General features: G+C 49.8%; 2 protein-coding genes across 2 annotated transcripts in view; one reads left to right on the forward strand and one right to left on the reverse strand.

Moving 5' to 3' along the window:
• Positions 1-6173, reverse strand: part of XPR1 (xenotropic and polytropic retrovirus receptor 1) — a 70918-nt gene extending 64745 nt beyond the window's left edge. The window contains exons 1-2 of the mRNA XM_065744884.1: positions 5879-6173; positions 1742-1793 (exon numbers count right to left, since the gene is read on the reverse strand). Of these exons, the coding sequence (XP_065600956.1) occupies positions 1742-1793; positions 5879-5947 (121 nt within the window). The 5' untranslated portion in view covers positions 5948-6173. The remainder of the gene's footprint in view (positions 1-1741; positions 1794-5878) is intronic.
• Positions 6174-7672: 1499 nt separating this feature from the next.
• Positions 7673-14124, forward strand: part of ACBD6 (acyl-CoA binding domain containing 6) — a 63356-nt gene continuing 56904 nt past the window's right edge. The window contains exons 1-3 of the mRNA XM_065744721.1: positions 7673-7899; positions 12175-12239; positions 13170-13266. Of these exons, the coding sequence (XP_065600793.1) occupies positions 7720-7899; positions 12175-12239; positions 13170-13266 (342 nt within the window). The 5' untranslated portion in view covers positions 7673-7719. The remainder of the gene's footprint in view (positions 7900-12174; positions 12240-13169; positions 13267-14124) is intronic.

Below are 14124 nucleotides of genomic sequence, written 5' to 3' on the forward strand. Positions count from 1 at the left end.
CTTTACCCACGTGCCAACCGTAAGCAGGAGAATCCTAAACAGGAAGAGATGGTGGGTGGCTCACCCATTCCCTGCTCAGCCTACTGCAGCAAGCCTTCACCAGGCAGCGAAACCAGCTCCCGAACGTTTCCAGCACAAGCACTACACACAGGAAGCAATTATGCATGCATAGACATTTTACCAACGGCGACAGGAAGCAGCCCGCAGCACAAACCTAAGGAACTCATTCACAAATGCTCAGTGACACACACAGTGACGCACTGTGAGCTACCAACAGCCCCAGTGCTGCCATACAGACCTCCCTTTCTTTCACAGCCCACTGTACGGGCTGAAGATTAGCTCCACCGTAGGTGTAAGGCGAATCAAAGCCCAGCTGAACATGGCTACGGTGCCTGGCATCACTTACATCAAATGGATTTCAGCTAAAGCAGCCTAAAAGGAGATTTATGCTGGCCTCACCCTGGGAAGATGGGGCTCATAGCACCCTCCTGTAGCTCCTGTGCTAAGCACAAAGCCACGTTTCAGGGAGCCAGAAAATGAGCGCAGTGCATTCAGGGAGGAAAGGAAAAAAACCACCAGAACAAGCAGGAGTGAAATAACACACTGGAAGCAAACTTTAAATTAAAAAAGAAAAAGAAATAAATGCCAGCACATGCTCACATAGCACCGAGCTAACAAATCAGCACAGCGGTAGTTTGGGCAGAACAGAGGTAAATCTGTGCAGTTCCTAACAGTTCGCATTGCTTTGTTCCCTACAACGCAGAAGAGACTTGCACTCAAAATAACAAGCAGGAGACACTTCTCATAGCTAGCACAACGTTAAGTCACTGCTTTCCTTTTTGATGAGGTTTTGAAGGCATCAAAGAGGCAGAAACAGAAGTTTATGTTCTTTTAACATAAAGAACAACATAAATATCATACCGTTTTGCTCTTTGCTTTCTCTCCCTTTCCTAAGTATGTTTACAGGTGAGCATTACAGTACACACAGAACACTGCTGTATCCCACATGCTCCACACACACGCAAGAAGAAGCCAAGAGTTGCACTCAAAGAGATCAGTGACACTAACGTTGCTCTGCAATCAAACTGCTACAAGTATGGAGTTTGATATCCACAGAACGGGACCAAAGCGAGGTGAAGGCAAAAACTATTCACTGCTTCAAAAACAGCTAAAGGAAGGAGAAAGATATTCTATTGACAACTTTTGCACATATCACTAAGGACTACTCAAAATGCAGCGAGCTCAAAAGCAAATACTGTACTAAAATGACCTACCTAGAGAACGCAGTGGCAATAAACATAAGCAAACAAAAAAATATTCTCCTATCAGCATCCGAGAGGTGGCACAGCACTCAGGGAGCACCCAGGATGAAAGGAGGAGACCCACGCTGCTCACATCACCGCTCGCCAACCGGTGACTCTCCAGCACAACTGTCTGCCACGACTGCCACAGGAAAACAAGGGGCTATTCTCCAGCAACGAGAAAGTACTTCCACCAGTGAATGTCCTTATAAGCAAGAGGAATCCAGCTGCTCAAGTCCCGAGCTACACAAAGCCATTTAGTGCTCTGATGACAGAGGACAAAGAGTTCTAACAATCAAAAATAGCACGCAGGCTGTGCATGGCCAAGCATTTGCCCATCAGTGCATTGAGTTTACTGATTTAGGAGGAGAAAAGTCACACTGTTGCACATCCAGTATCCAACACAAGGAAAACATGCTTCTCAGTGACAGCATGCTTACCTTCTATAGAAGGGGCCTGGTCCACGGCTGCATACAGCATCTCTTTCAAAGCCTGGAGGGGAGAGGGATAGAATAAAGAATGCAGTCAGAATCAAAAATGATGTCTTGATACGCTCATTTGAAAACAAAAGCAATTAAAGTCCTTTTATCCCTCCAGACTGACACACTGGAACGTGATGTTAATGCTATTACACATACTTCTGCTAGCAAAAGAAGCACACGTTCGCATTTACTGACTGCTCCATCTAAAGCCTGCTATGTTACTAATCTACAACTGTTATTCCTGTTGTGTTTTAAAACATACTCCTTTGGAAAAATGTTTCCTGGTTGGTAGGATGCTTGAGGTTTGTTAAAAACAACAAACCTGTGGCGTGACATAGAAAGGGAGTTTGTCAAGGCAAGTGGAGAGAAAGCAGCCTCGGGGATCAATCACTGTTATACAGTAGTACAGGAACACACATGTATCCTAAAAGCTGAAGACAACGTGATGGACACGATTAGGAAACACGAGTGATTGCCTTCTCCCAGGGATGGATCTCAAGGGCAACACAGCATCAAACAACCTGAGATGAGGTTCAGAGGCTGATGGAGTAACTTGAACCAGTTTGGGAAGTAGAAACAGAGGGGCAAGGCCCATTCCTCCTCCAATTATTTGCTTATACCACACCACTTGATGAAGGCAAGCATCCTAACGCACACAAAGAGCACGAGTAGGCTTCACGTATGCCTGCTGTGAGAATTAGAGCTCATTTCTTGCCTTGTGAGCTTACATAAATGTAACACACATGAGTCACTGGGGTCCTTCAGGCTTCCTGCCCATCACCCAACACATCCCACAGCCCAAAATCCCACAGCTCCACACTCCGCATCGTGCCCCCTCCTGCCCCGGGTCAGAACAGCCCAAACAATCACCACCCTAATGCCCTCACAGGGAAAACCACAAGCTCAGCAAGGAGCAGCTCAGTGCTGTTGTAACACACTGGTAAGCAAACAGAAGGTCTAAAGGACACATCTGTTTGTCACAAGGTGTCACAGGCAGCCAGCAAACAGGCGGCTCAGGCATCTCTCAAAGGTCTCATTCCTGAGGTCTCAACAAAGGTCACTTGCAGAATTGTTTTCCCAGCTAAGCTGCTGCTGGATGATCCCCATCCCAGTGACAAAGCCTCCTCCTAAATTCCAGCTGACCACTGCTGCTCTGTCCCCTTCCCCCCATGATTCAGCTGGCTGCACGTGATCCTGTCCTGTGCATCAAGTGGTCAAAAGGAAAAACCACCAATGCAGAACGCCTTCCCCTTTGTCATCCTGCTCATCACCCTAGCCTGCCTGTACATTTTTCCATGGACCACCACCATAGGACAGAGGAGAAACAAATCCAAAGAGACAGCAAACTGGAAGTGGCTGCAATGAGAACAGCACGGCCCCCTCAGCCCAGAGCCACCCTGGCAGAGCACTTTCTGTCACTGGGTCAAGCTGCACAAGCCTGCTTGGGGAAGTTACACTTTGCTGGCATCTTTGGGCTGCTGGGAGTAGCTCCTACAGCCCCCAGACCAGAGGAAAAAGGGGTTAGCACTTTAAATTGTGCTACAGAAGCACTCTGTGTTTGTATAAGCGTGCATCAGACAACATGAAAGTGGAAAGCAAACACTTAAATGCAGCTAGCAGGCTGCAGCAGTGGACAAACCCAAGGACAAACCCTAGAGATGCTGGAACAATGCAGGGGTCTCAGTGACCAGCTCTCAGCCTGCTAATGCTGCTGGATGAAGCGAGCCCCATGCCTGCTTCCTGCTCTAGCCTGTGCCACGGGAGGAAAAGGGGCTTTAAAACTTCCCAACTTGCTACCAAGGCAGAAGCAGGCAGAGCCCAAGGTCCCCACTGGAGAGGAGGGAAGTCAAATAGATGGAAAAACACGTAAAAAAATACAACAAAGACAATGTGCCAATTTAAGAGTTCAGTAAAGAGCCTTCTGCGCTCGGATAAACAAATTCAGGCCAGAGAAACCGGCAGAGAATTGCCATCTGCCAAGTGTAAAACCAGGCCTCCATCACACTGACACATGAGAGCAGGCTGAGCCACGCTCCCCTCCTTCTGCAGGCGCAATGTGTGGACAAACAGAAGCCCAGAGCTCCAACAACTTCATTGCAGCCACAAAGGCACGTTGGTAGGAAAAAAGCATCTGCTGAGATTCATCTATGAGTCACCTTAATTTGCCCAATTTTCTCTGCTCAAAAAACAGCACGCTGTTGGCTGACATGGAAAGATTTTGTTTGCTCTCGTGTTTTGTTTTTGTTCCACGGGAAGCAATGGGGCAGCTCACAACGCAAGGGGCTGTGGCACGCTGGGGCTTCCAGGTCTGCTTTGTGATGATCTGCTCCTTCTGACTCGAGCCATTCTACAGTTTGTGCTGTGTTTTCATTCTGATTTTCCATTCTAGAGGTGATCAAGGGTTTGTAAAACTCTGCCACAGCCAACGTCTTTGCCAAAAGCTGAATGAAACAGAACAGCATACATCATCGGTCTTTCTTTTCACGTGCCCGCTGCTTGCTCTTAAAAAGCAGACAGACTGCAATGGCCACTGCTGTGCTCTTGCTGCAAGATAAGAAATCGAAGCTCTAGGTATCAAAGTACATCTTTTTCCCTGTTTAATGAAAGCCAACAGACTTTTCCCTGCCTAAGCTCTTCCCCAGACCACACACCTGCAGCTCAGCTACAATAACAGCACGGATAACTGCCAGAGGGGAAGGCCACGTTAGTGACAAAAAACTTCGAGGGCTATAAATGATTAAAGACCACCCGAAAGCCAAACGTTATTTTTAGGTATTCAAAACACAATGTCTCATTCTTCTCCCTGACGTCACCGGCAGCAGATCACACCCTCCTCCTGCTGCCCTACAGCCAGCACGCCCCAGGGCAGGGCTGCTCACCCGAGAGGGCTCAGCCTCCCTGGGTTCAGTCACCCCACAGCCCGGGGCTCTGCGCTGTGTCAGCAGCTGCCCTGCCACGGAAATAACCACACGCATCGGGATGGGAAAACATGAGGACTGCACGGGAGCTTCGTGACACCGAATGACCTGCAGCCGGTGCTCGTTCTGCCTCCCAGCCCTCGACACGGGGCTGATCTTTTCCCAGTTCAATCACCCACACGATAAGATCTCTCCCTCTGAAAGCGTGCACGGTTCCCGCTTTAATTAAGAAGATATAAACCGTCCAAATGAAAACATCAAAACTGCACTGCGTGCAAGAATGAAAGCAGCACTCTGCTTTCCCCCCTGACGAGAAACAAGGCGGTGTTTGCTGGCACAAAGGAGGGCTGCATGCCTCTCACACACCGAGGGAGTGCCGTGCTCCTGCCTGCACCCACACCACCACCGGCTACTGAATAATGAATGCAGCCCGTTGCATCGCTGCAATAAGCATGAGGAGCAGGGCAGCGCAATGCCGTAACAAAGAGTTGGACAACTTATTAGTGAAAAGGAGGGTGGGGGGGTTATTTTACATAGCTCCATGTCTAGCAGTTGCTCTAAGGAGAATATGTAAAGCACAGAAACGGCTCTAAGCTAAGTTGTACTGCAATCTGCAATGGGATCAGCCGGGATAGGGAAAGGGAGATGGGCACGGTAACACTGCCCTGGTTGAGACATCGGGAAATCAACCTCATGCAATGAAAGCGGTGGAGCAACGGAGGGCTCCCCAGGCCCGCTGCTCTCCATCCAGCTCCGGCAGCACGGGGCTGGGCACCCCTGCCCCACGTCCTCCCTTAGGCGCAAGTTTGCTGCTTCCAAAGGCAGAGCACTGGAGGAAACTCTTTGCTACAGACAATGGGTTCTCGTGCTCAGATCTGAAGCGTTCCCGGGGCACCTGCTCCCGCACACCATTCGAGGAGATGGCAGCGTGGCTCCAGGGCGCCCAGCTCACGGAAAACAAAGGGGCGGTCAGCGGGGGGAGGCAGGGACTTCTCAAGACGCGAACGGCAGGGATAAACACGAGCTAGAGCAGGGATAGTAGAAACCAACCGCTGTCACATCCCGAAGGAGCAGCCCCGGGCCTCCGAGCACCGAGCGGAGCCGGGAACGGGGCCGGGCTCGGCGGCTGCGCCCGCAGCTGAGGGGGACAGACCCTCGGGAAGGTCACCCTGCTCACCTCGTACTGGATGTACTGCTTCCGCCACTCGGGGGTGATGTGCGCCGCGAGGTGCTCGGCGAACTTCATCCTGCCGCCGCCGCCGCCGCCGGGCCCGGGGCCGCGCCCGCCGAGCCACTCCTAGCGGCGCCTGGCTGCTAACGGGCCGCCGCCGGTACTGCGGGGCGGGGGGGGGCCTCCGCCGCCGCACATGGGCCCCCGCCCGCCCGGCCCCGCCGCTCCTCGGCCCGCCTCGGGGCCTCCTCAGCGCCGCCCCGCAGCCGCCGCCGCCGCCGCCTCCTCGGCCGCCGCCATCTTCCCCGGCCCGCCGCCGCCTCCCGCCGTCAGCCGCCCGCCAGCCAACCGGCCGCCGGCAGCGCCGCGTCGCCACGGCAACCGTCGCCCCGCCCACCGCCGCGGTGGGGGCGTGGTCTCCCGGTATGGGCGTGGCCTCGTGCGCGGGGCGTGGTTTTCTTCGAGCCCCGCCCCTTTCCGCCGAAAGGGTTGGAGCCCTTGGGAGTTTCCCGTTGTGCCCCGAACACGCGGGGCTGTGGGAGATGGGAGGGAATAGGGGAGCGACGGCTGCAGTGCTCGAGTTCTTTAGGAGCCCAGACACGAGCAGGCTTTCCGCTCTAACAGCATGCGTTTTACGGATCGATATACAGAACGATAACCCCACCGCGTCCTGGCGCGTTGTTATCCCCCTGGTGTGTTATATTCCCTGCCCACCTCCTATGGGCTGTCAGCGCACCCCACTGCCGCGTGCAGGACAAAAAGGGCTGCAGGAGCGCAGCCATCGGGTCCCTTGGGGACCTCTCGATGACACGGCACCCAGCAGCAGGCTGGGAACACTTAGTTGTTATTTCAGGCGGGAGCTGGGAGAGGGCACAAGAATGAGCAGTATCTGCTTTCCTAAATGGAGCGGGGAGAAGTCGTCAGTGGGCTTCCCGCCAGCGCAGTCTGGCACTTGCTTTGTTGGGAATGCATAGAATCACTTATAAATAGCACGTTTCTCTTAAAAGGAAAAAAAAAAGAAGTAAATTATGCTTCTAAAGATGCTGGATTGCTGGGGAGGAGTCTTCAGAAGGAAAGGATGAAAAAAAAAGCCTTTCAGGGGGAGAACCCTGAGTAGAAAGGAGATTTATCAGCATTTTATTTATATATACATATATAGATAGATTTGCTGCACTTTGGGAAGGAGAATGCCACGTGACACTGCACATAACCCAAGTGGAAAGCATGTTGTGTAGCGGCGAGGTCTCTGTGTACACAGATCCATCCCTCACAGCCTTTGGTTGGCTGTGGTAGGGGGACACTGGGGGCATCTGTATGGAGGAGCAGTGGGAGGAGGGAATCGATCTTCTGTTGACATCCTGAAATAAAAAAAAAGCAAGCAAAGAAGGGATGTGCTCGCTGCATGCTATCCTCCAGATCCTCATTTAGGACCCATGCTATGAGAAAACACCGACAGCAGGCACAGAGGCACAGGAGTGTGCCCAGAGAAGGGCACGGAGCTGTGCAGAGTCTGGAGCACAGTGCGATGGGGAACGATGAGGGATGGGTCAGTGTGGAGGAGCTCAGGGTTATAGATAGTTAGAGAGCTTCATGGCTCTCTATAACCGACTGAGAGGAGACTGTGGCGACCTGTAACAGCAGTATGACAGGATGGGGCAGCACGGAGGAGGCCGCGCAGCCTGGACCCTCAGCCGGCCCGCCACTGCCCTCCAGCGGCCGTCCCCGTCCGGATGTGGGTAGGACCGCGCGTACCCCGGAACCATCGAGCGCAGCGTGCGTTTCCCGCCGGGCGACGCGGGGCCGTACCGAGGCGCGCAGGGGGACGGCGCTGCGGGCGGACCGGCGCCATGGCGTCGCCCCCGCTGGCGGCCGGGAGCGGCGATGAGGGGAGCTCGGGCTCGGCGGGGTCGGATCCTTCCGACCGGCATCTGGCCTCGCTGTTCGAGCAGGCGGCCGAGCGGCTGCCCGCCCTGCTGCCCAGCACCAGCAAGGAGCAGCTGCTCTACCTGTACGCTCGCTACAAGCAGGTGAGGCGCGGGGCCTGGGCCGAGCGGGAGCCCCGGTACCTGCGGGGGGAGGGAAGGTTCAGGGCGGTGATCGGGGCTCTCAGGCTGGGGAGCGGGGCTTTGTGGCCCGGACGTGGTGTGAGGAGCCGGGGGGGGGGAGCGGGGCTGTGCTGGTTGGTTTCTGCCACGTGCATGGGTCCGTCGTAAAGTATTCCCAGCTTGGAGGGGCTGTGATAATTGGGAAACTGGGAGAAGGCTTGTACCTGGGAGTTTAGGGGGTAAAAGTATGAATACGGCTCATGGGGGTCGGAAGGGACCCCTAAAGCCCCCCCAGCCCTACCCCTGGCGTGGGCTGGCTGCCCCCCAGCTCAGGCTGCCCAGGGCCCATCCATGGCCTGGGGCACCTCCCGGGATGGGGCACCCACAGCTCTGGGCAGCCTGTTCCTGACCTCAAGGCAAGTGCTTGCATTGACTTGGAAGGTGAATGTGGAACTGGACTCCATCTGTTCTGGTTAGCAGGTGGGGCCCTGGGCAGCTTCATCTAGTGGTTTGCAGCCGTGCCTGTGGAAAGGGCATTGGAGCCTTGAGGTCCTTGATGTTTGAGGTCCTTTCCAACCCAAGCCATAATATGATTCTGCAAACATTCAAAGTTACATTTTTCTTCTGCATGGAATATCCTTGTCTGGCTGCTACTGCTTAAAAACGTTTCCATCTTTCTGATGCAGTATTGAATTATCTCCCAAGCTGGTGGCTCCTCAGCTGTGGTTTGTGGGTCATTAATTGTCTCAGAGCATGCTGGTCACATGGGGCTTCCTGTGCAGGTCTTCTGGTGTTTCAACACTCTAGGTCCTTTTTTCCATGTAGGAGAAAGGAAGGGGAGGGGGAAAGTGCTTGGAGAACTAATAAGAACTAAGGCCATGCATAGGAGATAAAAAGAAAGAGTGCTGTCTCTGCTACAACTTATCTATATTCTCAGATTTGTTTCCAAAACCTTCCTTCTCGGCTTCCACAAGTGCTTTTGTAGCTGTTCTAACTGGGAAAGGGGAGGCCTCTATTAGCCCTCAGCTGGTGGCTGTCAGCAGACTCCAGGTTTCCTGGTGCTTTGTAAGAGCAACAAGGTATTTGTATTTAACATTTGGCTTAGGAGTTACTGAAATCAGAAGCTGTTTTACGATTTGTGATACAAGTCAGAGAAAGCCAGCAACCACTGCTGTCAGCACCCTCCAGGTGAGGAACTGGGGATCTCCCATTCCCTCTTGTCCTAGCATCCACAAACAGTGCCTGTGTGCCCCCTGCTTTGGGACTGCACTCAGACCCTTGTTCTCCATACTTTTGGCTGTCCGGGAAGGCTGTCACCCGGTGCTGGAGCAGGCAGGGCTGGTAGGGGAGAGGAGGAGTTTGCCAGCACAGCTACTGCAGGGTTCAGCTCTGCTAAGTTGGGGTTTTTCAGCATTCTGTGCTTTAAATCAAAACGATGGTGCTTAATGCAAGTTTTCTCTACTTAATTACAGCAGCCGTATCAGTATGCATAATGGGCTGCTAATATATTACTCCAGTGGGCAGTAGTATTGCTAGCACACAAAAGGTGCTGACTCAGATCTGTCCGCTGCCCTTGATTTGGCATCCTTGTCTTTCTTCAGTTTAGTGTTTTATGTCAGCGAGGGCTTTGATTTAAGACACAGCACCATCATAAAAGGGGTGACAGTAACAGCTGAGCTCTCTGTTAAGATACTGTATATTATTTATTTCAAACTGTTTGGGTATATAACCGTTTTCCTGGAATTTTATTACCTTTTATTGGAGGCCATTTCAGGATTTTATTACTTTTCTCTCTGATTTTGTTTATGTGTCAGAGACTTGAAAATGAGGGAATTGCTTAGTTGTCATCTCCAGTGAGCTTTTCAGCTGATGCTGCTGAGTTTATGGCTCTGCCCCAGCGCAGGAGGAAGATCAAACTGGTTGGCAGGACACTGGGCTGGGGCTAGAGTGCTGCTTCTCCTGATCTTTGTGAGGCAGTTTGGGCAAATTGCTTGTCCTGTCCATGCCTTGAGTCTGTAGTGGCAAGGTGGGGATGGAGCTGAGCTGGTGTTAGCCAACCTGTTGCCCCGAGTCCCCAAGGTTAATACCCCTGTGTGATGTTTCCTCAGATTCCCTTACACCCTGCTGACAACCAGTTCAACACTGCTTTCCCACAAGTCCACATAGCAAAGCTCAATGCAGGATCAGATAGAGATGGCTGTGGAGTAACGAGTGAGGAGAATCAGCTGAAAGTGTGTTAATGCACACCTCTGAGCATCATCCATCTATGCAGGCACTATTCTCAGTGTTGTCACCTCCAGCTGTCAGTTGAAGGCTTCTCCCAGGGCTTCTGAATTTCCACATTGGCCACAAATGTGGGCACTTCCCATTCAGAGCTGCCTCTCTGTAGTTTGGGTGTAAAGCTGTGTGCAGAAGCAATGCTAGGAAAGCATTTAATACATTCTGGCTGCACTTTGCTTTTCGTGCAGCTGATGAACTGTAAATGAGGAGAGCTAAGCACCAAGTGACCAGTCAGCCCCTGGGGACAGTCAGTAATTATTTTGTGGATCCAGCATGAGAAACTCTGCCTCGAAATACTAATATGGGCTCTTGTCTTTCTGCTGGCTTTGGAAAAAAAACAGCGTTTGATGCCTTCCACTGAAACAACAGCACCGAGTCCTACACCATTCTTATTCTTGCCCACCAGTTTTTGTGTTGATAAATTTAGGTAAAAATCACCTTCTTCAGCATTCAGTCTCGTCCAACGCTGAATTCCCGTTTGGTTTCTGACACATTATGGAGTCCTGCAGCAAAATGAGGGAAGCCAAGAATGTTATTTTCTTCTCTCCAGCAAAACTGCTGCAGGCCTTTTTAATATATCTCAAAATAGCAAGCGGGGCACACTTTGTCCTTTTATTTTTTTTTTTTTTGCTCTCTTGATGGATGAAATTTAACTATTGTTCCCTGATTTGTATTACTACTGATGCTACTAACAGTCTTTCCAGGGCTGGAACTCCCTTTGAATGCCAAATCTAGAGAGAAGAAACTGCTCTCTTGTTTAGATAATGGCAGTGAGCAATTAATATTAAAAAAAGATGGGATTTTCTTTTTTTTTATTTTTATGTGTGTGTGTCTGACTTGGCCTGTTTGCATGCCGAACCAAAGAACTGCCAGGCAGGCACTTTGCTCTCAGATGATGAGTTTGCATTTTATTTCCCTGTTTTGTTGGATTAAACAAATGGTCCGGAGCATATCAGGGCGCAGGAGAAAATGTTTACAGTACAAATGAATCGTGACTGATGTGCAGGGCTTAGCTGCTGCTTGTCCTTTCCCTTGTTCCTCCGTGGGATGTGATGTGTTGTTTTACAGGCCAGCTGGGATTCTAATTTGGATGGACTGCTTACTCTCAGGCGATCAGATGCACGGAAAATTAATTTCAGTTACAGTCACTCACAGCCTCTTAGACTTTAAATGAAAACATAGTGTAACTAATAAATATCTCTCAGTGCGGGCACGCTCTCTTTAAAGCCTGATTAACGATTCTCTCCTCAGCAGAAAATCCCCACCCTGCTAAGGTGAAGAATGGTTAGTTGATTTAAGCACTTCACCAGCCTGAATGCTGGGGCATATTTCATTTCTAAAAAAGAAGGGTGAACAGGTTGGGTTTTGCTTGGCTAACAGAATGCTCTGCCAGCAGCCCCTGCCCTCCTCCAGACCACAGCATCATAGAATAGCTTAGGAGTCCCGCTGGCACCGAGTTCGTTTCGCTCCAAATAAAAGATTTCTTGTCCATCTGGATTAGTTTGGGTGCCATGCCACCACAAAAGCTGTGTGCAGGATCACATGTGTGGATCATGCCCTGTCCTGCAGCAGGCACCTATCTGCTAACCCTGCACTGTAGCCTCCTCCCATCAGACTGCTTCATCTCAGGTACTTCTGCTCAGGCCTTGGCTCATCGGCAGCTGGTGCTTCCTATGCACGTAGCTGAATGCCTTGCAGACCACTCAGGAGCTGCTTGGCCTTCCTGTCCTCTGGGTTTCTCCACTTGCCTTCCAAAAATAATCAAGCAGTCTGTTTATTTGAGCTTTGTGTGGAAGCAGGTGAATATCATCTTTAATAATTATCTCTGAAGAAATCCTAATCAACAGATTTCTTCTTGCTACAGGTGGAGGATGAAGCAACTGGCTGGGTAATAAATGTACGATTAAGTGAGAAATCACTTGCTGGTCATCCCTGTTCCATTTCATTTGTACTAACAGATGGAATTTTTATTTTTAGGTGAAATTTGGAACCTGTAACACTCCAAAGCCAAGCTTCTTTGACTTTGAGGGGAAGCAAAAATGGTAAGAGGAAATCCTTGTAATTCCTAGAGACCTGTGGCTCTACTTTGTGTTGTGTTACAGATCTCACTTCAAGGATGTCAAATCCAAGAGCGTGCCACTGAATAGCTTTGTATAACATAGAGTTGTTGTAGTAGAAATGCAAAGTCACAGCTTGAAGCAGTGATGGAGCACCTGGTGGGAAGGCAGGGCCAACTCAGGGGAGCTCAGGTGTATGCAGTACACCTGAGTGACCAGAAGGGGTGGAGCCAGGATCCACCCCTTCTCAGACTTAAATTAAGGGTTGGCAGGGGAGGTGAGGGCATCTTGCTGGAGATCCCTGCCTACTTGAGGCCTCCTGAAGGTAAGTGGTTTCTTTCTCTTATTTCTGTGCCCAAGGCTGTTGTATTTGAGCAAATCCTCCCTCACTGCAGCCTGGGATTTTGCTGCTCTGCTGTCATTGCTGTGCATTGCATCATGTTACACTTGTTTTCACAAAAACAAGTTTTTTTTGTTTTTCTTGTCTAAGTAGAGGGGTACTGGTCTGCAACATGACAGACGTGATCAAGTGGGAGTTTTCAAGCTGAGCAATTTAAAGCTAACTGCCTGATGCAGATGTGAAAGACCATCCTCTGTCTTTACTTTCTGCATTCAGAAATGCCTGTGTTCCTTGAGGACAATGTGAAAACAGCTAGGATAGCTACATCTAGTTAGGAACACGAAGCATGTTCTGATCTAGATCCCCTGAAAGATGCTTTCAGAGCGAAGTACTGCACCTGCTGTAGCCATTTGTGGCTTTGCTGAGAAGTTGACCACTTCAAACTGAATGGAAGGTGGCTTTACCCCCCTTTGAAAACATATAGATGGATCTTCTTGCATTGTTCACTGATGATACTGTAAAAGCATGTTGTGCTGTCTCAGAGTAGCTAACTGATATGTTTCTCTCTGCCCTAGGGAAGCTTGGAAAGCCCTGGGAGACACCAGTCCTCATCAAGCTATGCAGGAGTACGTTGCTACCGTGAAAAAACTGGACCCCAGTTGGAATCCACAGGTAGGAAGTGCTGTTCAGAAAACAAACCAGCATCTGTGCCTTTCTAAAGCCATCAACAGTGTGGCTTCATACAGAACTTCATTGCTGCATGGGAAACTTAATTCTGAGCAGATTAAGCTCTAAATTCATTTCAAAACTCCCTGTTAGTTAAGACAGAAGAGCCATCTTTTTCATCCGTAATTATCCTCGTTACAGTGAGCACGTGTGCAGGGTTGATTTGGCCATAGTGATCTAATTTATTTTTGCTTTTATTGGTTCATGCTGTATGTAGCATGTAAAGATACTTCTTACCCTTTTCTCATCTTTCTCTTTTCAACTACTATTTAAATGTTGATCAATAGAAAGTAATCTCCATAAAAGTGACATGAACTGCGTGATCAATTCTGAAAATGTTTTCCTTTTTGTTTTGATGCAGCAAATTACCAAATCTGATTATGATTAGGTGCTCCAACATAACAAGCATATTTTTGAGTCCTGTATGTGTTTGTTAAAGGGAGATTGTACTATCATTTTAATCAATCTGCCTTTCATCTGTTAGGTTTATTACTTGATTGAGTATTTAAGGATATCTCTCTGTTTATACACTGATTTCTATACAGTTTTTTTTTTTTAAGAGGATTGCTCTTTAGAAAAATATTGCTTTTAACTGGAGTTAGGATGGAGATGTTTCACTAATAGCAAAATGCTGATGGCATGGTAATTTCTTTTCGTGGTAGGAAATTGATTCTTTTTTTGTCCTGCACTTTGGAGGCAAAATCTTGTGTGAGCACCAGCCTATGAATCAAGGATTAGATTCTCACTTATATTCTGGTGCTGTTCTGGACTCATAAGAGTGATTGTTTCTTCTTTCCTGGTTTG

Source organism: Cyrtonyx montezumae, unplaced genomic scaffold, assembly GCF_038088225.1.
Source record: "Cyrtonyx montezumae isolate F1298 unplaced genomic scaffold, pur_monq_1.0 scaffold_1, whole genome shotgun sequence".
Classification (NCBI taxonomy): Eukaryota; Metazoa; Chordata; class Aves; order Galliformes; family Odontophoridae; genus Cyrtonyx; species Cyrtonyx montezumae.